Source organism: Vidua macroura, chromosome 16 (genome assembly GCF_024509145.1).
Source record: "Vidua macroura isolate BioBank_ID:100142 chromosome 16, ASM2450914v1, whole genome shotgun sequence".
In the NCBI taxonomy this organism is placed as follows: domain Eukaryota; kingdom Metazoa; phylum Chordata; class Aves; order Passeriformes; family Viduidae; genus Vidua; species Vidua macroura.
In genome coordinates this window covers 3,455,154-3,481,217 of record NC_071586.1, presented here as the reverse complement: position 1 = coordinate 3,481,217, position 26,064 = coordinate 3,455,154, and the positions used below count along the sequence as shown (strand labels likewise).

Below are 26,064 nucleotides of genomic sequence, written 5' to 3'. Positions count from 1 at the left end.
TGTAGTGTGGTTTAAGAACTCAAAAGGTCAGCTACAGTGGCAACAACGAATAGCACATATTAATTAGATGTAATTACAAAGATGAATTCCCAGAAAAAATATGAGCTGGGATCAGCCTGGTCACCAAGAGGCCACTCAAATATTTGATAAAAGTGAGACTGCATATCTGGTTTGATAAGCCGGACTGTAGGCTTTATCACACATGTGCTCTCGCAGTGAGGAGAGAAGGTATTAATATAAGTGAAGCCTGTAGCAGTCTCTATGGTTACAGCTAACATTTTCTAATATAAGCCATTGTCTTCAGATGCTTAACTTTCCATGTTTCAACTGCTTAGCCTGAAATTTTCCATCACTGCTCATTGTTTCCAGGTGAATTCTCTAGCTATCAGGTTAGCAAATGTACTGGAGAATTTGAGCAGATTCTCATGCTGAAACAGCAATTGGAAATTGGGCAGGGGCTCAATCTTATCATCTGTTCCCATCCTCTCCAATTTACCCCATGGCTTGGTGACTTTCAAAGACTCAGCAGATCCTGCTGGAGGTTTTGCACTGCTGGAATTCCCAAAGGTGACATCTCCTGGTGGTGCATCAGTCCCTGCTGGGCACTGCCCCGTGCCCCCAGAGCCCCTGCCCTCAGCACTGCCCCCAGTCCTGCAGAGCTCAAACAGAGCCCTGACCCTCAGGGCTGCACCCAGGGGCTGAGGAAACTTGAGCCAGGCATTTTTGCATCTGCAGCTCCTCAGCTGAGCATGTTACAAACATCTGTGCCCACCCTGCTGTAATTGTGGCTGTTTCTGGGCGAGTCCCATGGCACAAACCCTGTGAGAACGCCCTGAATGAGACCAGCCATCCTGCAGGGCTGTTTCTAATAACAGCCCCCAGCAACAGGCTGTGGCAAGAATTTTAAAACATGGACTGAATTTATTTTCTCTGTGGAAAAGAGACATCTAAGGCTGTCCAGCTCCCACCAGCACACAGACAGTCAGGTACCCTGTGCCATCACCTCCCTGCATGGTGGATTGTGCTCAGCTAAACTGTGGAACAGGTGGGGAAATTAATTCTGTGAGCTGTGCCTTGGCTCAGAGGAGCCAGGAGGTTCTCACACATACCCACAGAGGTTCTGTAGCCAAGCTGAACAAGAACAGGCAACAGCTTGTTCTTTCTGCAGTCTCTTTACCACCCTGCCACTCTTCACATCCTCATTCACTGCTTTTTCTGTTTTCCTGAGTTTGGGCCATGGTTCGCCAAGTTTAAACTCTGTGAATTACAGAATCCTTAAGGCTGGAAAAGACCACCAAAATCCTTAAGGCCAACCTTTAATGGCAAATGTCCCCATGCCCCCAAACCACATTTGGAAGTGCCACCTTTACTTGTTTTCTGAACCCTTCCAGGGATGGTGACTCTGCCACTCCCCTGGGCAGAGTGTGCTTAATGACTTTTTCAGTAAAGAAATTTTTTCCCAATATACAGTGGATGTGATAAACATTAAAAAAAAAAAAAAAAAACCAAAACAAATTACAATTGGCAACCGCAAAAACCAACCAACTTTTCTTAAAAATTCCTAATGCACAGTTACTCCTAGACATTCCCAATTTCCTAATTAATTTTTGCCAACTTTAGCCTCTTGAAAGTATTCCCCAGGCGATGACTGGTTGCTGCTCTTTGCCCCCAGGTGTGCTGTGGCTCTCAGTGGTGTCCGAGGTGTTGTACATCATGCTGTTGGTCGTCGGGTTCAGCCTCATGTGCCTCGAGCTCTTTCATTCAAGCAGTGTCATAGATGGGCTCAAGTTAAATGCCTTTGCTGCTGTCTTCACTGTGCTTTCAGGTATGAACCTCCCCTTCCCCTTTTACCACCACAAAGCAAAATTCCACAACTTTGAGAGAATAAAAAACCGGAGGCTCCAAGATTCTCTTATCCCCATTTAGCTATCGCAATTTTTCACTATAATTTTTTGTTCCTTTGGCACAAAGACTGCATGATAAATTCTCCTCTTTCCAGGGAGAAGTGAATATCCTCATTCCTGATTTCACAGCAGCAATGCAGTAATTATCCCTCCCCAGCCCGCACAGCCATTACCACAGCTCCAGCCTCAGCTCCATTTGCAGCATCATCACACTCATTTTCCAGAGGAAAATTAAAAACATGTAACGCTGAAAAGTCTTTTTTCTCTGTTAATCCTGAAAGCAGGTGGAGGCTGAAAAACCAAAGAAAGGAGCTCATCTTGTTAATTAACAAAATGGAGAGTGAAAAGGGTTCTAATACTGGCACTGAGGAGGAGCAGCCCCAGGAGTGGGCTGGGACATGCACATCTCTCAGAACAGCTCCTTTGGGCTGGTTTCATGCTCAGCCTGTACTTGGTGCCCCTCACCATATGAACTTGAGGAATTCACTTCTCTAAAATAAGCCCAACCATGTGCTTAAGTGCCCCTTGACTTCCTTCTGTGAAGATTTTTCTGGCTAAAACCCCCACTTCCCAGGACTTATACAAGCAGCCAGGGTGCCCATGTGAGCACTCCTGCATGGACCTCTCTGGCAGAAAGATTTTCTGCAATAGAAGTGCATTTTATCCTGCTGTATTTCAGGCTGGAAGACATTACAAGAGGCAGTGTACATTCTGGGAAGGACTTTGTATCTTCAGGGATAGCTGCAAATGGTGAAATAATAACAAAAAAGAAAGGTCAGAAGTAGAGCTGAGTGACAAAAGCATCTGATAAGAACTGCCAAAGCAGTTCTTATTTATCTATATTTATAGCAGTTCTATTTTTCAGCTTTGGATATAATTTGGAACTTAAAAAAAAATCAGTTCCATTTTCAAAATCAAACTATGTGGATTTCTTCAGCATTCAATCAATTTCTTCCATGCTGTTCCTCTCTCCCTTCACCATTAACTGCAGTTTTAAAGTTTCGTAAGAATGATGAAGTTTTCTTTCCTACACAACTTTCTATTTTTATTTTGGCCTTCCCTCTTTCTAAGTACATTGCCAAGATAGTCCAAATATAAACTTCAAAATTTTACTGGGAAAAATGATAGAGGAATTGAAACAAGGATAAAACCCCAAACCCCAGTACACTGCTAGCTGTTATTTTCAATGGCAGGGATATCAGGGGAAACAAAGAAAACTATATTTATTTAAGCTTAGCATATTTATAATGACATAGCTTAATAGAAATTAGGTAATGAAGAGGACTTTCCATTGGAGCATAACGCTCCTCATTAAATTCATGCTTGAGTTCCCTCATAAAAGTGCAATGAGATCTCCACATTCTCATAGCTCAACATCTAAAGTTTAGGAAAAAATATCCCAACACTGTGGCCACTTATTGTTGTTTCTATGAGCCACTAAAAAATACCCCACAACATCACAATTTTGGCATCCCTCTCAACCTTACACAAACTAAAAAACTTACATATACCTCTCATGTAATATTTATAATAAAACATTTTAATTAATGTGATATATTTCACCAGTAGCATTTCTAGTAAAAAAATATCAGAAAATGCTTTAAAATACATTGTCTTTTCTAAATTTCCTTCATCTCCAGCTTTCCAAAGCTCCTTAATTTCTCCCATTGCTGACACCTCCATGGAGCTCTGGTCCTGCAGGGCTCAGGGTCTCAAAGCAGCTGTGAATGATCAGTGTTTCTGCACTGCCAACCACTCCAGGATTTTCCACCTACAAACACCTCTCACCCTGGAGCCCGGATGGGCACAGGCATTGTGCCCTCCCTGCCCAGCCTCAAGCAACTTCTCCCAGCTGGGGGAAAAGATGGTCCTGGGCATGGAGCTTTTGTTGATTTGTGGTACAGGCAGCTCATTTTAGCTCATTAAGTGTACAGCAAAAAGGACCAGAGGGTTTCCCCACGGAGAACTTGGCAAGGCACAGCTAAAATAGACCAAATCAAAAGTGAATGAAGCAGCACAACAAAAGATTTGCATTATTCTGCTTTAATTTGGATGTGGATAACAGCACCAACAGCCCTGCCAGGTGCAGACCCAGCTCCATCCCGCCCTGCCATTAGGCAGATAAAACAAAGAACGTTTCCAAAGTGTGCTGGTGACCTCCTCCTCCTCACCTGCATCAGTGAGTGTCACCTCAGCCTCCCACACAGCCACAGGGCTGAAGGTGGCTCAAACCCTGAGCAAGGTTTGTGTGACAGAGCCGAGCAGCTCAGCCCTGCTGAGGCTCGTCCTGGCAGTGCCAAACATCCTGCTGCCTCTGAGTGGCTGTGACAGGTCTCAGGGCAGGCTGTAATATTTTATTAGGGTTGAAAAATTACTGACAGGACATATAGAAACAGCAAACTCCAAACTTAAGATCAAGGCACAACTGTCAGCTGAAGAAAAATCCACTGATTTAAAAAGTTCAGCAAGCTCCCGGTGCATTCTGGAAATTAAATACAGCCAGGAAAAAAGCAAGGTGTGCAGCACTTTGCTGTGCTCCCATTAGGCCACCCACCCTGCCCAAATCTCATTTCTCCTGGAGTGAATTGCTCTTTCCACCTCCTGTCTTTGCAGTGTGTCACTCCAACAGGAGGCAGCTGAGCAAATCACCCCAGCTCCCTGTAACACAAGGTCTTCCCTCAGCCTCTGCACTTGCTGGTATCAAATCTGACATTTGTCTTGCTGAAGGTCTTGCTCAACATGCCCACAACACAAACATTCCCCAGCTTCCCTCCCCCAGAAGTGCCCTGAATTATCCACGTGTCTGGGGAGGCTAATGGAGTGGTTTAGGTACTGAGAGTAAGAAGGAAAGACGAGCCAAAAATTGGGTGTGGCTGGGGAAGGGAAATCAGGATCTTCCATGTACAGGAAGAGCAACCACAGAAAAAATTAGATGGCCAGAGAGAACAGTGAATGAATGGTCCAAGTGTAGCACACAGACCTCACTGCACCCACCATGGCAGAATATTGGTGTTCCTAAGTGCCTTGAACTGCCACTCTGAGGCTCTTGCACATCTGTCAAGAACTGTTTGGGATATAGTGATGCAGCCCCACCCCCTTAGCCTGAACCCACACTTTCCAGAGCTCACTGGGGATCATCACCCTGCACTTCCCAGGTGCCATGGCAGGAACATCCCAAATTACTGTAGCTAGAAAATACTCCAAGCCTCAGAGCTGCTCCTGACCACCACTGCTTGAAAAGCAGGGTTTGGTTTTCCTCAAAGGGCTGTTTAAATATAAAGTTCAGATGGTTTTTTTCTGTTTAAACTGCAGCACCACAGTGGCCAGCTAAAGGCAGAGCCACTCAGGCCACCCTGTGATTTACTGCAGCCTTGTTCTTTAACTTCACAGAGACTGAAAGTCTGATCCTCACCCAGCTGCAGTTCTCTCAGTGAGCTCTAGCAGTGTCACAAAAGCATCACCAGCCCTGCACCACCAAAAGTATCCCAATGGGGTCCTCTCACCACACATCATTAGGAGAACCAAGCTCATATCACTTCTTGGTGCAACTTCCCAGTGTTTTATGAGTGTTCAAATTCATAAATCCTAGCAAAATACGGTTGTGTGGCATGAACACCTTGAGCCTGCACTGCCTGCAGAAGCCTCTCTCCTCCCTCTCTCACCTGAGGCGTGTCTGTGATGGGCTGTGAGATGACTGTGGGTGGCACACCGCTGGTTTGCAGCAGCAGGGTTGGTGGGGATGCTCGTTGTGCAGCATTTTCTTCAACGATTTTCTTTCTTCAACTCCTCTCTTAATTGAGAATTCAGAATGATGTAAAATAATGAGCTCTCAGTCACATCTTTCCTCTGCCCATGCAGCTCCCTCCTCCACAGTAGAACAGGAGGCATAAAAGTACAACAAAGACTTTTTTGGAGCTCTCAAAGCACTTCCAGCAGTAGCTCCCTCAAGAATGATAACAAACCTTGGCACAAAAACTCCTGTTCTAATCCCTGCTTCCCAGGTCTCTTGGGGATGGTGGCACACATGATGTACACCCAAGTTTTCCAAGTGACAGTCAGCCTTGGGCCAGAGGACTGGCGACCACACTCCTGGGACTATGGATGGTCCTTCTGGTAAGTGTCACCCCACGTTCATCCCTTTCCTCTCTGGAGCTGTTCCATCAGCCTGTTGGGATGCTGCACACATCACCTCCAGCTGCCAGGAGCTCCCCTGTGGATCTCCAGCTGCCAAACCTGCAGGAGCACGAGCCCCCAGGGCCGTGCAGGTTTTGAGGTGTGGGGGACAGTTCAGTGCAGCAGCAGCTGTGCTATCAGCAGGTACAGAGCATTTGTAAATAAACAGCACCCACAATTACCAACACAGATTGAGCACTCTCATTAAAGTTCAATTTAGGAACATAATTGCCATGGCATTTCTGAGACTTTGAGCTTTTTTTTTTTTTTTTTCCCCTTGTTTTTAATTAATGTCTCAGTTGAACCTTACAGTGCAGCTTTGAACACAACTGCAGAGGAAGGTGCAGTGCTCCTGGCACCATGAGATTTCCCTGTGGATCATGGGGAGAAGGCTTGGGAAAATGGACATGTTTTTTTTCTGTTGGGTTTTTTTTTTTTTTTTACCTTTCCCATTTATCTTCTAAAATCACATAAAACTAACTTGGCCAAGACACAGCAACTGTGTTATATTGCTTGCATGTTTATAAGCTTACCAAGAGCAGGAGGCTGTGGAGAATAAAAATACCTGCAAACAACATCCCCAGTCCTCCAGAGGCATCAGCCTCTTTGGATGGATAGGGAAAATACTTTCTTCTTGTAATTTCTAAAAATAGCACCTTATTTTCTTTCCATCTCAAAACAAAGACAACAATCTTTGCTAACACCAACAAGTAAATACTTCTTATGCACAGCACTGTAGGGAATTGTTAGTCTTTCCTTCTCACCTCTTTCCACTGTGTTTCATAGGAGGAGTTACTACCATTTTAGCAACATGTTACAAAATACAAATCACATTATATTTAAAATACAGCTTATTTGGTGTCTCAATAATGAATATTTATTGCATGTGATAATGGACTTATAAATACATTGCATTCACATTTATAATATTTATATTAATATTTATAACAAATCTGTCACAATAATTGTATAATTTTCAATAGATTTAAATAATAAGGCGTATTTGTCTTCAGTAATCTATTTTGTAATTTACTGCAATACTCAGACTTCAAAATGTTGTTAAATGTCTTGCATGATAAACACTCATTAGATTATTCTCCTTCATCTTGTGCAAGCCAAGAGCCCCCATGGCTCAGAGTGGGCACCAGGGTCCCTCAGGGCATCCTGAGCTCTCCCTGGCCCACTCATCCCACCCACACTCCCTGCTGGGACCTGTGTCCCCAGAGATGGGGCTGCTGTCCCATGGGAGATGGGGCTGGTGTCCCATGGGAGATGGAGCTGGGAACTCTGTCCCATAGAGATGGGGCTGGTGTTCCATAGAGATGGGGCTGGTGTTCCATAGAGATGGGGCTGGTGTCCCATAGAGATGGGGCTGGTGTTCCATGGGAGATAGAGATGGTGTTCCATGGCAGATGGGGCTGGTGTTCCATGAGAGATGGGGCTGGTGTTCCATGGCAGATGGGGCTGGTGTTCCATGAGAGATGGGGCTGGTGTTCCATGGCAGATGGGGCTGGTGTTCCATGAGAGATGGGGCTGGTGTCCCATAGAGATGGGGCTGGTGTTCCATGGGAGATGGGGCTGGTGTTCCATGAGAGATGGGGCTGGTGTCCCACAGGAGATGGAGCTGTGTCCCACAGAGATAGGGAGATGGTGTCCCATGGCAGATGAAGCTGGTGTTCCATGGCAGATGGGTTTGGGAGCTGTGTCCCATGGCAGATGGAGCTGGAAGCTGCTGTCCCACAGGAGATGAAGGTGATATCCCATGAGAGATGGGTTTGGGAGCTGTGTCCCATGGGAGATGGAGCTGGGAGCTGTGTTCCACTGGGGATGAAGTCCAGCCCCCAGCCCTGTCCCAGAGCAGCCTCTCCCTCAGCTGTCCCTGGGCAGCCACAGCCAGGGAAGGCACAGTGGGCTTTGGTTCAAGGACCAGGACTGCTCCTGGACTGGGTCTCACTGTGGAGGACTCTGAGATACTCACAAGCAGGGAAATATGTGGGAGCAATGTCCCCTCTGCCCAAATTCCTGGGGTGAGAGCTCAGCTTCATTCCACACAGCCACTCTGGGAGCTGAGCTCTTCTCCAGCCCCTGCAGCCACAAAGCTCCTTCTTGCATTCAGCAGTCTCCTTCCCTCCATCCCTCCCTTCCCTGATGCTTCCAGGGCAGCCCATTTATCCATGCAGGATGTGGGGCACGGTGCAAAGACCGGCTCAGCTGGCACAGGGCTGAGCAGCAGCAGCATTTTCAGCCTGCAGTGCTGCTCAGCAGCCTGAGGACAGCCATGGGGTCCCTTGTGCCATGCTGGTGATGGGCAGCAGACCTGGAAAAGGAAGGGCTGGAGGTCAAAAGGAGCAAAACCAAGGCTTCTGCCTTCCAGCTAACACTGAGCCAGCACTGTTGTACAGACCAGAGAACCTCCCCCGGCACCACCCAGACTCAAGCGCCTTCTTTAAGAAGAGTTAATTACAAATGCCCACCCAGCCTGGTGGAAAACCACACATTAACCACACAGGAATTATTTTCTGCTCCGCCTGGGTTCTGATGCTGTCCTGGAACATGAGCTTTGAGAAGCCCCGACCCAGCAGTTGTCACCACCACCCTTATCTCCAGCCTGCTGTAAATGTGCCACTGCAGCCCCCAGCCACAGAGCAGAGCCCAGAGAACTGAAACAGCCCTGGCAAGTGGGGCCAGGGAACACTGTCCCCATGGCCCAGAGCCAAAGGGTCTTGGGGAGCTGGCATTTCCACACTGCCATCCCTTTCCCAAGGGCCAGTGGGAAAACTAAGTTTTCTGTGACTCTACTTCCCCTCTATCAAAAGGGAATGATAAAAACACCCCTCCCCAAAATGAGGACGGGCTGCTTATGGTCTGCTCAGATGTCTCAGGGTGGTGGCTGTTGTCCTACCCCATTCCCAAGCCATTGGCAAAGCCTGGAGGTTGTTCTGGGCTCTGACACGACTCAGGAGTGGGCCAGGGCATTCTCCAGGCCTGGGATTTCAGTGCCTCTGAGGATCAGTAGATGTTCGAGTTCAGACTCTCTAAAGCAAATAAATATAAAAAGCCTGAGCTGTCTGAGCCATGGAGGAACCTGAGAGCCCAGCCCTGAGCTCAGCTGCAGGACGGTCTCTGGGTACAGGCCCAGCACATCTGGGGCACAGCTGGCATGGAGTATTAACAACACTGCTGCTAAAGAGGCCGTTACCTAAGGCAGGTGAAACTCCTAAGGTAGGACAACCACTCTTTACAATTCAAAATAAACAGCATTTAACCAAGGTCCATAAAAACTAAAGTACATCTATCCTAATTGCCTAATTACTGTGATTTCCCAAATTCCAGGCACTGAGAGGCTTCATTCTGTATTTCCTTCTCTGGACCTTTCAGCACTTCTGATATCATCAGAAACCATCAGAAACATCCAAGAGAAATTCTCCCTCAAATGCCATTCCCCAGGCACCTCCCAGGCACAGTGAGGCATGTGGTTTTGGCTGGCTTCTTCCTGGATACTGCTTGGGAACCCAGCTGGAAATGTTTGCAGCTGCTGGAGCTCTTCCCCACACTCCCCGTGGGAGGCAGACTCACAGCAGGCCAGGAAGATGCTGTGCCTGGACACTCACACCTAGCACAAGCTCCCTTCCTGCTTCTCCCCCCAGCCATGGGAGACTTCAGGGAACTTTGTCACTCACTTCAGGGTCACTACATTTCCTCCTCATTTGATTGCATCTGGCAAACAGGTTCAAAAATGACAGGGAAAGAGCTGCCTCCACACATCTCATTGCCTCAGGAGTCCCTGCAGAACTTGTTGTAAGCTGAATTTTGAAATCATTGAAATGAGCCGTTTCTGTTTACTTGAGCCATTTTTTCCCCCAGAATTTTTCAGTCCATGAATATGTGCTCTTTTTCAAGTTTTGTCTAATTTGAAATGAGAAACTGCTTCCTTGTCTGCAGGTCCTTTGCAGAATGGGAAAACAGCTCATGCTGAGAGCTGTGTTGACGATGTGTATTTATAAGATAATGCTACTGGGGCTGGGTACTTTCTGCTCTGCATAATTCAGATCAATTTGTTATAGGAAAAGTGCAAAAAGGAGCAGGTAAAGTGTGCCACCATCACAGATGATGGAGTTAATCCAGCTTACTTGGGCAGCCACTGTGAACTATGTGTAGCCAGAGTTGATGGGCTGAGTGTGAAGCCAAGGGGAGCTGGAAGGCAGAGAACTTCTGCAGACAAAAGGAGTAATTCAGGGCCTGTTTTTGCAGCCTCATTTCATGCTCAAAAAGCATCTCAACTCCTTGGGGCCATGAGTCCCTCGCTGGCCCCATCTGAACTTGAGGTCAGGGAGAGCAAGAGAAGCTGGGGGGAAGCCCTGTCCACAAGCAGGGAACAGAGCAGCTCCCAGCTGACCCTGCTTGCCAGGAGACCCAGGACAACCCTTGCTGCTGTTCCAGCTTGGCACTGGGCCAGTCTTTTCTTGCCTTCCACTTCCCTTCTCCCTCTGCCTGCCTGTGCTCCTGGTTGGTACTTGCAGGTGTCCTGGCCCTGGCTGGCCAAGGTTGGCTGGCACTGCCTTCACACTGGGGAGTCAGCCAGGAAGCCCCCAGGTTGGAAGTGTTGTCTTCTCTTCTGGTCAGGCTTTCAGAGACCAGACACAAGGCAGGAAGGCCAGAGGTGTCCATGAACCAGGAAAGAAGGAAATACAGTAGTCTGAGGAAGGCATGAACAGCAGATTAGAAACCATCCCTGCAGTGGCATTGTGCAGCCAGTGTCCCAGGGATGGGAAAACTGCTCCAAAAGACTCTCTGGGGCATTGCTCCCTCCAGGAGTGTGTGGGTTTTAGCACTTGTCTGCAAGGCTCTGAGGCATTTCAGAGGCAGCTCAGGAGGTGTCTGGCCCTGGTGTCAGAGTGCACTAAGTGTTCACCTTAGCACAGGGCTCTCCATGGCATGAAGGCTGTGCCCAGCCCCCAGCCCAGCCTCCTGCCTGCCTGAGCACGAGCCACAGGTCTCTGGAGGTAAGATGAGCTTAGATGAGATGGGTTTGTCACTCCAGCTTCCCTGCCTGGTCCCAGCCTGTGTGTGTGTGTCAGAAATATGGCATGAGCTGCTGTGTAACCCAGCTCTGTCTGCTGGTTTCTCTCTCCACAGTCTGGCGTGGGGCTCCTTCACCTGCTGCATGGCGGCCTCCGTCACCACCCTCAACTCTTACACTAAGACTGTCATTGAGTTCAGGCACAAGCGCAAAATCTTTGAGCAGGGCTTTCGAGAAGAGCAGAACTTCCTAGACCAGGAAGCCATCAAGTACTTCAGAGAAAGGTCAGTGCAGTCAGTCACTCCATCAGGGGAGGTTTTCATGGACTCTGCTGGTTCCAGAAAAGCCAGGCTCTCACCCACTTCAGCACTCGTGGGTGAGACTCTGAGGCACCTGGGAAAGGCGTGTGTGAAAGGCAAACACAAAACGTCCTCCTTGATTTGGTTTTTCTTAAATTTTGTGCTGTCCCAGTGCCCACCCTTTCTCCTGTACTCATTAAAATCTTTACAATATGCACCCAATTCACAAAAAGCTGTGCTGCCAATGTAAGCTGATTTTCCCTCTCTAGAAAGGTAAAATTGTGGGGGTGTACCAAATGTGACATCCATCCTTCCTCAGCACCTGCAGCAGGCACCTCCCCATAATCCCAACAGCTGCTGAGGCATTTTCCAGCCACCACCAGGCCACTTTGGAGCTGCCATCTCCCACATGTGGTCCCATGCCCACAACCCATCCTTGGCTGCTTTGCACGACCCATCCTCTGGAGCAAATCCACAGCAAAACACCCACACCGTGCCACCCACCCTGCCACCAGGGTCACAGGTGGCCTGGAGTCCTGGTGGGTCCCAAGGCCCAGAGATGCTCTGTCACTCTGCCCAGCAGCTGGTCCCTGTGGCTGCTCCAGCAACCTCCTGCCCTCATTCTTTGGTGAGAAAGTTCAGGCTTTGGTTAAAGCTGTGGATTGTGAAGAACACACAGATCCTGGGCTCACACAGCAGGGGTGGGCTCCACAGGGTGATGGATCCTCACAGGATGAAGAGCTGAGAAGTACCAATAATCCTCACCAAAATCTATGGCCTGAAGTGATATAAAGACATTTTGGGGGCAGGAAATATAAGCAGGATGCAGTGCTGTTTGTCAGACCAGTGGGGCAGTTTCTCCGTGGTGGAAGAGAGTGGTTGGGAAGCTCTGAGGGGACAGAAGGTTTGGAATGATCAGCATTTCAGCAGCAGTGAGGAGCTCTCCTGAGAGGGCAGAACTAGAGAGCTTCCATGATTATTGCTTTTCCTTGGTTATCTCATTCATTATTCTGTTGTTGCAGTTATCCCTGTGCTAACATCCAAGTTTTCACTCTACCTTTCAAACAGTCTGGAAGGAAAAGAGGAATGAGGCAAACAACCATGATTTTCCTAATTTTGCATTTGGACATGACAGTGAATTCTAAAACATTCTCTGTGGGAGAAAAGAAAGCCCAGACACAGTGAAGAGGAAGGGGTCAGTGTGTGCCTCAGGGTAAATCAGCACTCAGGGAGGGAAACCAGACGAATTATTGAAGTGAGAATTGCAGATAAGAGCCCGGGAGAATTATAAGGAACAGTATTGAGTTAGATTGGAAAATGCTAAGGAAACTTGTTGAAATACCACTACTGGAACAGTAAATAGCAAAACATATTAATGTCCCAGAGGACAGGGACCTCTCTCTCACATGGGCACTGTGGGTTTGGTTGGGCTCCTCCTGCCCTCACAAGATGACACAATTCCACCCCCAGCAATTCCCTCCTCGGTCACCTCCTCCCAGCCCTTCCACACGCACTTGGCACACTCAGCTCAAGCATGTGGTGTTCCCTAACTTCATGATTATGACTTTCTTTTTTTATATCACATTATTTTAATTGTTGTATCTGAATACATAATAGGAAGCCCAGAGACAGTGTTACCATGGGATCATTCTAGAGATTCAAAGCTGCGCAGCAATATACAAAATTTTTTAATTTTTAAAGTGATCATATTCATGTTCAGCTTCACTGCTGTGCCCTGGGGATGCTCTGACTGCTCTGGCTGCAGGGGTCCAGGGGCTGTCCATTAACAACACCCTGTTGCTGCATGCTGTGGGTGCCCTCAGTCCCACACAACTTCCCTGAGCTCCCATCTGCCTTTGCACAAATAGAAAATAAAATAAATCCTCTTTCCTTCCTGTGCACATACCCAGGGATACTTCACATTCCCTCCTACTCCTCCACCTCCATGTTCCTTTTCATACCTCATGAATAAAACCCTCCAGCCTTTCTTCCTTCCAGTTACTTCACACATATCTTCACCCTTTTTGCCTGTTCCTTTGCCTCAGTGCAGAGCCAGCACCCCCTGGAGCACACACCCAACCTCTGGGTGCACACCCCCTGTGCAACAGGCATTTTCCTGTATGCCTCTGAAAATTAAACTTTATCATTATTCCCAACAGCTCCACTTATCACCTGGGACTCAGGGAAGGAAAGTGTCAGCCCCATTTTGCATGATAAAACTTTTTTTGTGGGAATATCATCCTACAGGCCCCTTGCTCCCAGGGAAGGAATTTGCTTTATGAAAAGTACTGGCAGTAAAATGCTGCTAATCTTGCACGTGTTTTCTCAACTCTATCATTGTGTTGTGCTTCATTTTAATTGCATGCAACTGCACATAACAGCAGAAGATTTGCTGGAAATGTGGATATTAAAGCTGAAATGGTCCCTTGGGAGCTCCCAGTTCAACAGCTGTGCTGCTGTCCCAGCAGAGCAGGAGGTGCAGGGCATGAGCCACATCACCCCAAGGTTTGCTGTGCTGATCCCCCCTCCAGCAGCTCCCATCCCCTCCCCTTGCACAGCAGCCTGGCCCTGCTGCTCCTCAGCTTCAGCCTCCCCATCCCAGGGCAGCCTCTGCTCTGAGAATGTGGGGAAGGCCTTTAACACCATATGAATGTCCGTGTGCACCCCAAATTCTGCTCCACAGCCTGGTCAGACCCCATCTTGGCCAGCACATGGAGCTGCCCAGCCCTCAGTCAGGAGGGACCCACATCCAAATCCTCTGCCCCCTGTACCCCCAGCATCTCACTGTTCCTGCCACTGGGAAAACATTTAAGCAGCTGCTGAAAAATCAAAGATTCACGGTGTTACATCCACTTATGTCCTGTCCAGGTCTGGGATACTTCAAAAAGTCCAGACAAAACAGACTCTGTGGTTCACACTGTAAAACTGAAAGACTCCAGAGCTCTTCAGATATAGCAGGTACAATAGCCCTCAGGGTAACCCTGAGAAAACCAGGTCAATTATACACAATTGGAGGTATTATTCATGCTTTAAGTGTTCTAGAATATTACCAGAATTAACTGCAGAGTCAGCTTTCAGTCTTTGTCCTTCAAGTGTTTTTCCTTCCTTTTTTCTTGTTTTCCTTTGAAACGAATATTTGTCCATAACTTTTGCTCATCTTTTTCATTTTTTTTAGTTCATTGGGTGTCAGTTCATAACAAGTATCTCTCTTCCATCCCTCCCAGCTTCTCTTCCTGCTCTGTTTCACATGAACACTCTTGCCCCATGTGCTCATGAGCACAGTCCCTGCTCTGTAATTTACCCCAGCCAGCAGAGGAGGAACCCTCACTGCCCTCCTGCTTCCTTCTTCCTGCTCTGAGGACCCCTTTAGGAATTAGCTCTTATACGTTACCTCTTTATCTGTAATAAAATATTGCTTGCAAGAAGAAAAAATTAGCTCAGTGATCTTGAGATTAATTCTTGCAGGTATCTAGGCATTTTACTAGATGTCACTTTAAAATGCAACCTGGCCTTTACTGTTGGCAGTGTTGTCCTAGCAGAAAAAGGGCATTTTACAGATAACCATTGGAAAAATCCAACTCTGTACCTTTCAAATATCCATTATGAAATGATTGATACAGAAACAAGAAACTGTGGTTTATCTTAAATATGTGCATTTTTTCAATTAGTCATTTTCAATTAATTAACCAGTAACTAATTTCTAAATCTTACAGCCTGTGCTTTATGGAATATTAAGCCAAAGATAAGCCAAAGGGACAGAGATTCTTTGTTCTGTCCCATAAAGTCCGATAATCTCTGTGACAACAGCTGCAGGAATGGTGACAGACCTTCTCTTCCCCTGCCCAGCTGTTTAGTAGCAGCTTTAGCTCTCCCCTGCTGTTTTGGCAGCTTTGTCCCTATGGTTGTGTAGTAATTAAGACACATTCACAAGAATTCTGCTCGTTTAGACCAAGCAGCTCCACCAACACCATCCCCACATCCATCCAGGCAAGGGCCAGCACAGCCAGCTCACCCGACTCAATGTCTTTCCCAAGTTTGTTCTCAGTTTCTTGCCTTCTCTTTTTTCATATATTAAAAAAAAACCTTTCAGGCACCCTCCCCATCACACCTTTCCCTTCTCCCAGGATTCTGGCGGATTTTGCTCTCAGGTAAAGAATGAAAACTTTCCCAAAAGCTCTGGAAATAGAGGTTTGTTGCTTTCCCAGACAGCCTTGCCCAAGAGATAACTGACCAGCATAAGAACAGTACAGAACTCTCCAGCATTCAATTGAGGATGTGCACATATCCTATAATTTTGTGTTATCTCAAGAAGCTGTTATCTCCTTTGCTCTGCTGGGGACAGAGGGAGCCCCTGGGCAAGGGGCACTGCTGCAGGGACAAGGACAGGAACAGCTCCAGGGAGGACAAGGCAATGTCCAGGGGTGAAGGCATGTGAGGACTGAAGCCTGAGGTGAGGGATATGGGGCCTGAAAAGGTGGAAATAAAATCCAAGTGAGATCCTCCTGGAGAGTTCGTCACTGCCTCAGGCAAGGAATGAAAAATTTGTGAAGTGATGTGAGGGAACTGGAATTACCCATGGCCCTCCTTTAATGGGGACAAGAGCAGCTTTTGGCTGGTTGGGGTGCAGGGTCCCACTGGAGCTGAGCCCACTGCAGAGAGGGGTGGGGGGTTATCCCACCCTGGGATCCCCGAGATCACACAGCCCTGTCTCAGTCTGGGATCCAGCCTCGTGCTCCCTGTGAAGCCAATCTCACTTACCAGGGCTGTTAAACCAACATATTTAGCAAGTAAATCTGGAAGAGTCAGCCTCCCCCGGCTCACCCATCTGTAGCACAGCGTTTGCAGCTGTCCATCAACACCCATTGTGCCTCTGCAGCTGATTTCACAACATTTTTCTTGCTGACTGGGCCCTTACTCTGATCTGCAACACCAACCTAAGCAGGCAGATGCTACTGGTGAAATTCTGGAGTGAGCCGAGTTCAAGCTGCCATTGATAACAGCGCAGACAAAATGTCTCTGCAGGGACAGAAAATGTAGTTTTAAGTGCTAGGAGCAGTTAGAAACAGACAGCAGGACCAAAGCTATTGCAGAGCTAATAAATCAGGACTATTCCCAACACTGTGAGAACCAGAACTTTTCAAATCATCATTCACACGCTATTTTTTCCCTTTTTGCACATTTCTGTAATGTATCATACTCACAGCTTGCTTCCTCTAAGTCCATTGTGCTCGTGTCAGATGTGCAGATCATACCAATGCCTTCCAAAGACATGCCAACCTTTTGCTCTGATTTCCTGCTTGGTCACCCAGCTATCTGAACAGGGTTTCAGTTACTGACCTGATGCACCTCCCCATTGGCAGAGTCAGTAGCTCTTCACACAGACATCAATATTTCCAGCCTTCCTGTTCCCCTTTCATCAGCGCACAGGGATGAGTGCAACCTCCTGCCTTGGATTTGTTCTGCACTTTGTTCTGCAACACAGGAAGCTTTATCCTCAGAGCTGCTCATTCTGGAAATCACATGGACTGGCACTGAAATGGTGCAGCAGCAGCACCATCCCCACTTCCAACACACACATATTGTCCATTGCTGCTGGCCCCAGTGCTTAGATCCACCCTGGAGAGGGGAAGAGTGGTGAGATGCAGCCCTGAGCCCCTCATTTCTATTCCCCGTGGCCTCTTTACATGAGCTTTCCCCAAGAGGGGCAAAGCCAGGGGAACCAAGTCCTCCCTGAGCCCATCACCATCTCCATGGTGGGCCTGGCTGTAGATGGAGGAGCCCAGGTACGTTGGACTCTTATTGGTTTTGACCCTTCCATTTGTGTACATTTGGGAGCAGCCTTTGTTTCTGTTAAAGGTGCTACTTCTATATTCTCTTTTCCAGGACTGAGGAGGAGAGGGCTGAGGCTGGGGACCTGAGGTTACAGTGCCTCCATAGCTGCTCCCCAAATAGTAAGTGACCATGGCTCGAATGTGTCTGGCACACAATGGCTTGTACTGTCCCCACGCTGGCTCCCGGGGCCCAGAACGAGGTTTGGAGTAGGAAGCTCTGGGAATAGAGGTTTGTTGCTTTCCCAGACAGCCTTGCCAAAGAGATAACCAACCAGCATAAGAACAGTACAGAATTCTCCAGCATTCAATTTAGGATGGGCACATATCCTATAATTTTGTGTTATCTCAAGAAGCTGTGACTTCATAGTAGTTTAAAAATATGCTCTAATTTACACCTGTATAACTTTCATTATCACTACCTTTTTTCATCTATCTTTATCACCAATTCATGATGATGCATGCTATTGAATATAAAAATGATTGAAAGCAGCTTTGGTAGACAATAACGTTAGTATAATTAATGCCGTTTCTTGCACTTTCTCTGGAAATTGCTGTGCTTTTATTCAGTGTTTGCAAAAGCTCTTGCTTTAAGCTATGGGAATCAGTGGTTCAATGTACAGAGCAATGTTGGAGCATGGCTCCTGCCCTGCTCTGAATACTATACTTTTTCTTTACTCTCCAGGAAAGATGTGTGCAGTTTCATGCATCTATTTCCTTGGAAAGAAAGCAAGTGATCCTTCATTCAGCAGGAGGGAGCCTTGGGAGAGTGACTTGCTGGCTCTGCGCTATTAAAATTTGGAAACCTCATGGCATTTTGCTGCCTCTGTCTTGCTGAGATGCACATCTCAGCCACATACTCATGGAAGCTTGGTGTCTGTAACCCCCACCCCTGAGGGTCCTGCTCCCTCCCCAGACCTGCTGGAACAGCTCTCCAGTCCCATGTCACTGCAGGTGGTGTCCCCACAGGCATGATAGTGCTGGCACTGCTCTCCAGCTCGGTTTGTCATCAGCTCACTTGGTAACTCCTGCTCCTTGAAAATGTCATGTCAGTCGTGGATCTCTCCACAGGCAGATCCAGTCCTTCATTCTCACAGGCCTGAAAATGTCTATTGGTACAAAACTGATCTGGGTCACGTTTCCTGAGAATGCTCCTCACCTGCCAAGCTCCTGGCGGGTGCTCAAATGTGTTTATTTTATTATTGAAGCCTGTCCAGAGGTCTTTGTTTTAAAGAACCTATAACAAGTCTTGGCAATAGGTGTTCCAAGGAATAGGCTCTGCTGGTCCTATGGCCAGCCCTGTCCCAAGTGTTTCTACTTTAAAGGACCCAGAGCTCACCCCATAGAGTGCTGACAGTGCTGGGAAAGCAAACCCCAAACGAGAAGCCCAGAGTCAGGTTAAAGAACAGTGGCCATCCCTCAATATTCCATCAGGCTCAGCCTCACATCCATTACCTTCTGTAGTGAAATCAGATCAATATTAATGAAGTGACAGGAGGGAAGTTGTGCTCTCAGTTCACAGTTTACTTACAAATCCAATAGAAGCTGCAAAATGCTCATTATCCATGCTTATTAGGGAGGAAAAACCATTAGTTACTGCTGCTTGGAATGGCACAAAGCCTCACAACGCTCAGATGAACCTCTCCTTCTTCAAGCAAGTCCACCAAGCCATAACTGGCCTGGGTCTGACCCCAGGATCCTCCTTGATGCTGGTTCCAGGGTCCCAAACTCCCAGTCCTTGTCACATTCCCCATTCCAGGGGCCCGTGGCCAGCAGAGGATTGAGAACGGCGAGAGAAGGGCTTGGCTAAAGGCAGAGCAGCCACCAAGGTCACACTGACCCCATGGGTGGTGTGGAAGAAGGGGACACATCACCTGGAACAGACCAACCCAGCAGCCACGTGCCAGCAGCAGAGGAAATGCCAGCAGGTCACTGGGAGCACTCCATGGACACTTCCCACAGGGGTGGTCCCGTGCCAGCAGGACACCAGGAGGCACCACCTGGAGTTATTCCTGCTGCTCTCCTCAACCAGCACCTCATTCCCTGCAGGACCTGCCAGCACACCCAGGAGTGCTCTGAGGAGTTCCAACCTGAAGCAAACTGCAGATGAGGAGTACTGGCTCATCCTCAGGCGTCGTGAATCTTTCTGTCCTCCCACCAAGACAAAACAGGGCATCTGTCCTTGTTGAGAAGAAAGGATTTGGGGGAGTGTCCCTGAAGAATGAAAGAGCAAAAGCTGTAAAGAGGAGAACAAGGCTGAGCCATTGCGGAAGACAAACACTACCTGGCCAGGTGATTTTGGAAGAGAGAACGTTAAAGGTCTTTGAGCAGCCCAACAGCACTGTGGGAGCACAGGAGGCACAAAGGGCCTTATGCCAGGGCAGGATATCAGGTTCCTCTGTTGGCAAGACTGAGCTCTCCATTTTGAGAAGTGGCCTTAAATTATAAATTCCATCAGAAGCTTGAATCCAGAGGAGTCTCAATCAGGACAATGCAGTTATTCAGTCTTGATAATTCTATATTAAACCATTTAGTGTCCATCACTGAACTATAATTTTCTTTTAACAGGGCTAAAAAGAAAATTATTTTATTTCCTTTAAACCCCTTTAGCAGGATTTAAACTTACCTGAGCTGAGAACAGCACCAGGGAGCTCTAACCATAACTTGGCATCCTCTGCTCTCCCCAAGCTGCCTTCCTGTGCAAACATATGGCACTGGCCCCTATACATCTGATACCCCCGGACATACCAAATTTAGCATTTCCAGACACTTGGAAAGTCTATTTGCTGCCATTTTTGACCTTGGAGGTCTCAACTTTTTCTTTCAGAAGTGCAGGGCTGCGAGATCTCAATGCTCCAGCTGTGTATAGCCACTGCACAAAAATATAGAAGGAGAAGTTTCACATCAGGATATTTTTGCTGTTGTTGCACAGTTATTTATTAGCAAGAAATGCTCACTGTTATTAGGTTCCAGCCAGCAATAGTCCTTGATTTCAGACATCTGTATGTCCATGCCACTTCCACCCTTTCCTCCAGAGTTCTCTCACCATGAGGCATTAATATGAGGAGCCTGGATCCCACGGGGCAGGTGGAAGAGGTGCAGATGGTGAATGTCAAATGGGCAAAAGAGAGAGGCAGGAGAAATATCACAAAGGACAAGGAGGGACAGGTGTGGTGGCAGAGCCAAAGAAGAGATAAATAGCCCAGAAGAGGAAGAACTGAGCAGGAAACAGCAAATTCTTGCTGTCTGCGGCTGAAAGCCTTGGTGTTATTTGAGGCAGATAAACCCAGAGTTCAGGACACCAGCTTCTTTTGTAGAAAACTGAGAGATTATTCAAAATTAATTCAGTGTTAAAGAAATAATATGTCACTGTTTTGGCAGCGTGGGCATTTCAGAAGGGTCACCTGACAAAGAGGAGGCCTTGAAAAAAATAGTTTTATTCTCATGTCATCACCCTGTAGGCATTTCCCCTGGGTCCATCCTACAGCTCTTTTACCATCCTCCCACCCTGGCTGTCTACAGTGAGATTTATGCAACCAATCCCTCAGTGCTTCATTCTCAAGCATAGTGTAATTTTTTTCTATTCAGACAAGTTCATCAGAAGAACTCTAGGTTTAAAACACGGTGGAAACGATTCATAAAAAAAAAAATAAAGAATATCCACTGTTTGTTTTGGTTTTTTTTCTCCCCTCGATCATGAGTGCCATGGAAGCGAAGTGGTGCTGGATGTGCAGGCAACTTTCAAACGTCTCCAAAAAAGTCTGTAGCACCAGCTCAGCTGGAGAGGGCAAGGCACAGACGGCAGCCAAGGTCACTGTGACAACGGGGAACATGCTTTATATGCTGAGCAGCACAGGCTGGGAGGCGGCAGACAACAAGGGCTTGACGCATTTGAAGTGTCGCTCAAAGTTGAGCCAAGGTTTCTCCTTGTGGAGGTACCTGACAGCTGCAATCAGCTGCCTATTTCATGTCAGCATTGATTCCAACTCCAGCTCTTGCAATTCTTCCTGTAATTTATTCAGTTCATAGTGATTCACCACATAAAAAAAAACGGGTGGGGAAAAATCCCCTCTGATAAAGCGCCATGGTTACGGGTCGAAGATCCAGCCTCGCTGCGCTGACGGCAGTGGGAATCTCGTTCCTGTCTTCAGGCAAAGCCTTGCCCACTAGGAAATTCCAAAGCTAAAGGTCTCAGTTCTGTCCTCATTTACCTCTGCTAACATCCAGACTGACATTTTGCTTTAACGTTGCTTCTTGAGCTACCAGTTTTTCTGCTTCCGAGATAAAGAGGATGATAAAAGTAAATGCGGTCCCGTGTGGAGCATGGCAGCCCACGAAAACTAAGGGGTGGAAAAGGGAAGCAAAATAAGCTGACAGTTTATAATACATTCTTGTTTCCTCCAGTGCACAGGTGAATTGAAAGGTTTCTTATATAAATTTCAGTGGGATTAGTTATGAAACGTGCTTTCTGTCACTCTTTTAAATTGCATCTTTCAATAAATGCTTCATCTCCTACAGCTAATCCTGGATTTATGCAAAAAACTCCCCAAACCACCCCCCCCCAAAAGCCAACCCTGTCCCACACTGCTAAACATGTGAAATGAAGTCTTTCAGACTGTATGTGCACCCAAATAGCCTTTCACTTACTGTGCATAGCCTATTTCCCTCTAGAATGGAGGTAGGGATTGTTCTCAGTTCAGTTCAGATAGTTTTACATGGTGAGATATTTTAGGATAAATACATGTATGCATTTTTGTTTTAATTGCCTTAAAGGGGGGTTGTCTCTTGTCACCCACGGTCCAAAGCCTGAGGTACTGACCCTAACATGCAAGGAAGGGGCAGCAATCCCTCTGAGCCAAATAACTCTGGTTTTCCTGTAAAAACCTTTTTATTCATCAGGGACTCTCCTGCAACAGGCACTATAAAGTCAGTGGGAACAGGGACATACAGCCCAGAGGGTCCAATGGAAGAGAAGGACAGTGAGGTGGGACTCAGAGGGGAGAAAAGTAAGAGGAGAAAGGGGAAAGGGGGGAGGAATAAATTCTTTTCATAGTTAGGAAAAACCACAGAATAGCACAATGTGGACAGGGACCCTGGAGGGCTCTGGTCCAGTCCTGTGCTCCCAGAATGTCCAGGCTGGATCAGGCTGCTTCATTCCTTGTCCAGTTAGATTTGAACACGTCCAAGGATGGAGATCCCAATAGCTCTGCTGGCCTCTACCCCACTGTTTGAACACCCTCAGGATGAAAAAGCTTTTCCTCATGCCCAGCTGGCAATTCTGGCCTTCCAGTCCAGCTCAGCCAGGCTAAGAAGGCAAGGCACTCCCCCCAGGTGTTCCCTGGGACACGTGGGTGCTTGTTTTCTCTCCCGCCCTTTACGTAACCCATTTTATGATTCCTTTTAGGTTCTGCTTTTATGCAGTAGCTCTGTAACTGTCTGCATTTCCAATTAGAAAACCTTTAAATTTGATTTAGACCTGATAATTAAGCTGTGATTTAGCAAATTAACCCTATTGAAGCCCAGAGGTGTGAGACATGCTCTTTAGAACCTTAAATGTTTGGTGTTTAATTGCATCCAACACTGAGAAAAGTGCAGGGAGGAGGAGAAGTGACTGTGCAGCTAATTCGGGCCGCTGGTGCTGACAGGACAGGACCTCATGCACAGATCTCACACATCCCATCCAGACCAGGATTTGCTGCTGTCTTCCACCACAAGGATTTACCAGATGCACAAAAAGACTCAGTTGGTCCCTGGCATCACTACAAAAGCTTGTCATGTCCTTTGGCTGTTAGAAATACTGCACCATAATCTGCACAGTGGTTGTCTTTGTGTTCCCCTTCAAGGTCAAGGCATTTCTAGCTGCATTCCCTACCTGCCAGGATAGTTCCAGGCCACAGGGGTGGAACATCTTCCTCTCTTGCCTTCAGTATTGACAGACTAAGAAAAATTTAGCCATCCTCTAATTCCCTGGGTTCCCAGGCAGTGCTCCCAGGAGACTGAAGCATGAGGGCCCACAGAAGGAAGGCAGCTCTTCACACTGGGCAGGATGGGCAGGGAGAGGTGCTGTGGCCACCTGCAGCCAGGTTTTTGTGTTCTCACAGTCATTATGCCAGTAGCTTCCATCCCTTCCCCAGCACCAAACCCTTGGTTCTTGCAGAGCTGTGTGATTTTGGGAAGGAGAACGTGGATGTCCCAGTGGTTCTCACACTGAGGACAGCTGACACGGGCTCAGTTGGCAGCAGGGAGGAGCTGCTCCTGAATTCACGTGCCTTATTCTCAAATGCTTTGCTCTTGGTCATGAGAAGCAGAGGGTTTTATACAGACACGACAGGCAAATCAGCCTGTGGGGAAATGCAGCTGTGGGAAACAGGCTTAAAATTGTCCCAAAATAGGCCTAAAATTTTCTTATAAGCCTTTAGCCCAGTGCAGAGGAAAAAGTGTGTGTTTGTCTTTCTTTAGGGCTTCACAACACCCAGCTCTAAGTGTCACTAGCCCGCAGAGGAACAGGAGTGACCATAATGCTCAGAAAATACCCCCATTCGCTACGTCAAGCTCTTCCAGCGACTCATCAAGCAGCTCTTCACTTTCATCAGAACCAACCAGCCAGATCTCCATGGTTCAGGATCAAACCCTGCTGGACATCACCTCCATCACTAGATTGGCCCCAGGGGAATCACCAAACCCTCAACCACTCGAGCAAAGAGATACAAATTTAGCAATATCGTGTTCCAGCCCACTCGGAGCAAGGACTATTCCAGCATCTTGCCCAGCCAGCCTCAGGCTCAGTCTAACACCCAGCTCAGCCAAGCCACAGCAATACTCTGACTGCTCTCCAGTCAGCCCAGGGATCAATGCAGCTTCCTTCTCCACCTTCTGTCCTCACTCAGCACAAAACGTACGAGCTTCAGCTTCAGATCACACACTGACCCCAACCAGGACAAGCACAAGGCCTCCAGCAACAGCGACTCCTGAAGAGAGTTCCCAGGCTCCTGGCTATTCTAAAACTGAATTACAGAATACAGGAAAGGGGTTTGAATCAGACCTGGAAGATCCTGATCATGAGAGGTATGTATCCAGACCACACAGGCGTCTAAGTCCTCAAACGGCCCATGTTGATATAGAATCAGTAAGAGCCCCCCCATAAAAAAAAGTTAAATATCTTTTATGATCCAGATGTTCCCAGTATTTGTTTTCCAGTACCCACCCTGTGCTTCCACTAAACCCTGGTACCCAGGAAGCAAAATGCCCTATTTCCATCCACCCATTTAGCTCTCCAGACCTCATGACAGACCTGGGCCAGGTCGTCAGCCTCAGCTCCACCAGCAGGGCAGTTTTCAGGTGCCTCCTTTCCTTCCAAACTTTCCCTTGTACCAGCAGAGAGAAGCTCTGCTGTGCCCTGGAGCCTGACAGAGCAGAGCAGGGGATGGTGCTCAGCGACATGGCCGGGATGTCCCCCCCAAACCTCCACTGTCTGCTCCGACCCCAGGCAAGCTGGGCTCATCCCACTCCTCCGAGCCTCTGAACTCCACCCTGTCTCTGCCACTTCTTTCCTTGGCAGGAGATTTGTAACCACACAGGAATTCCAAGCCATGGAGAAAGAGCTAGAGGATGTAAAGGAAGACCTGAAATGCCTGAAGTGGAAGGTGAGACACATAGGTGAGACGGTGCAGCCCCTGGCCGAGGACAGCAAGAGGTACAACGGCTACACCCTGACGGAGCTCAAGGCCATGGTGCAGTTTGAGGATGACCCTTACAAGGCTGCCCACAAGATCCTCACCGCCCTCTTCAGCGATGTCTACTGGCCACAGCACCCAGCCACCGAGCAGGCCTGCAACTCCCGCTCCCTGCCCAAGCCCAAAATAGACCCAGAGCTGTACATGGTCTACTGTGACATTCTGAAAAGCATATTCCCTGGAATTAGCAGCCAGACATTGAGGGAAGAGACACAGCACATGCAGACAGGCACCCAGAAAGCAGTGCAGTAACAGCAGAGCCCACAGGTGCTGTGCAAAGTGCCGGCTCTGCGGTGACTTTAGAGGACTGGACTGTGGCAGGTCCTGTCGGTCCCCTTTAGGTATGGATTGTCTGTGAAGGTGTTGGTGAGCTCTGAGCCCTCATGCCACTTGCCCAGTGACACAGAGTGGGACGGCATCCTGCACTCTTCCCACATTTTAGAAAACAATTGCTCCTTTGGTGTCTCTTTCAATCTATGGACATTTCCTTGTTTCCAGCAACTACAAATGCTGACAAAAAGAATCCCACGAAGGCGTTGTACGTCCAAGCAAGGGCCTTCCCCCAGCCCCAAACAGACCAACCAACCAGCATCTGGGTAGTTTCTATTTTCTAGAGTGTATCATTCATTAAATGACATTACTTGTTAGAAAACCGTGCCTGTTCTCTTTTATTTATTTGTCTAAAAGTGCTTTTCACATCAAATCAATCAGCATCGTAACTTGAACACGCACTGGAATGAGACCTGGGAATTTCAAACCTTTCCCTGCCCAGCTGAATCCTTGGTTTCAGGGGACAGTGGTGAGCAGCTGTGGTGAGCCCAACCAGGTCATGGGGGTCAGGGTACAAAGCTCTGCCATGTGCTCCTAAATCACCAACCCAGCAGTGAGACAGGGGAAGGTCTGTGACCTCCAGCTCTCCCAGTCTCTGGTGACTGGGCTGACAGACCAGCTCAGATGTGTTAACCCAGCTGAAAGGTTGTGGCCCCGTGCAAGGGTCCCTCAAGGGGAACACTGCCATGGAGCCTGTCCCAAGGGAAGGAGGCTGCTGGTCACAGAGGACACACAGGAAAATGGCCCCAGAGCTCCTTCCTCCCCATCTGGGAACCA

At 47.8% G+C, this 26,064-nt stretch overlaps 1 protein-coding gene across 5 annotated transcripts in view; it reads left to right on the top strand.

Annotated features, from left to right (window-relative positions):
• The window catches only part of GSG1L (GSG1 like), a 56,029-nt gene extending 30,426 nt beyond the window's left edge, over positions 1 to 25,603 (top strand). For 2 of the 5 annotated variants that reach the window (XM_053992248.1, XM_053992247.1), the window contains 5 exons: positions 1,673 to 1,825; positions 5,906 to 6,017; positions 11,214 to 11,381; positions 17,280 to 17,347; positions 17,910 to 18,023. In XM_053992248.1, coding sequence (XP_053848223.1) covers positions 1,673 to 1,825; positions 5,906 to 6,017; positions 11,214 to 11,381; positions 17,280 to 17,347; positions 17,910 to 18,019 — 611 coding nt within the window. In that variant the 3' untranslated portion in view covers positions 18,020 to 18,023. Of the gene's footprint in view, positions 1 to 1,672; positions 1,826 to 5,905; positions 6,018 to 11,213; positions 11,382 to 17,279; positions 17,348 to 17,909; positions 18,024 to 19,122; positions 19,517 to 23,683 lie in introns of those variants that run through there. The other 3 variants (XR_008439656.1, XM_053992250.1, XM_053992249.1) reach the window with 3 other exon arrangements.
• The last annotated feature ends 461 nt before the right edge of the window (positions 25,604 to 26,064 follow it).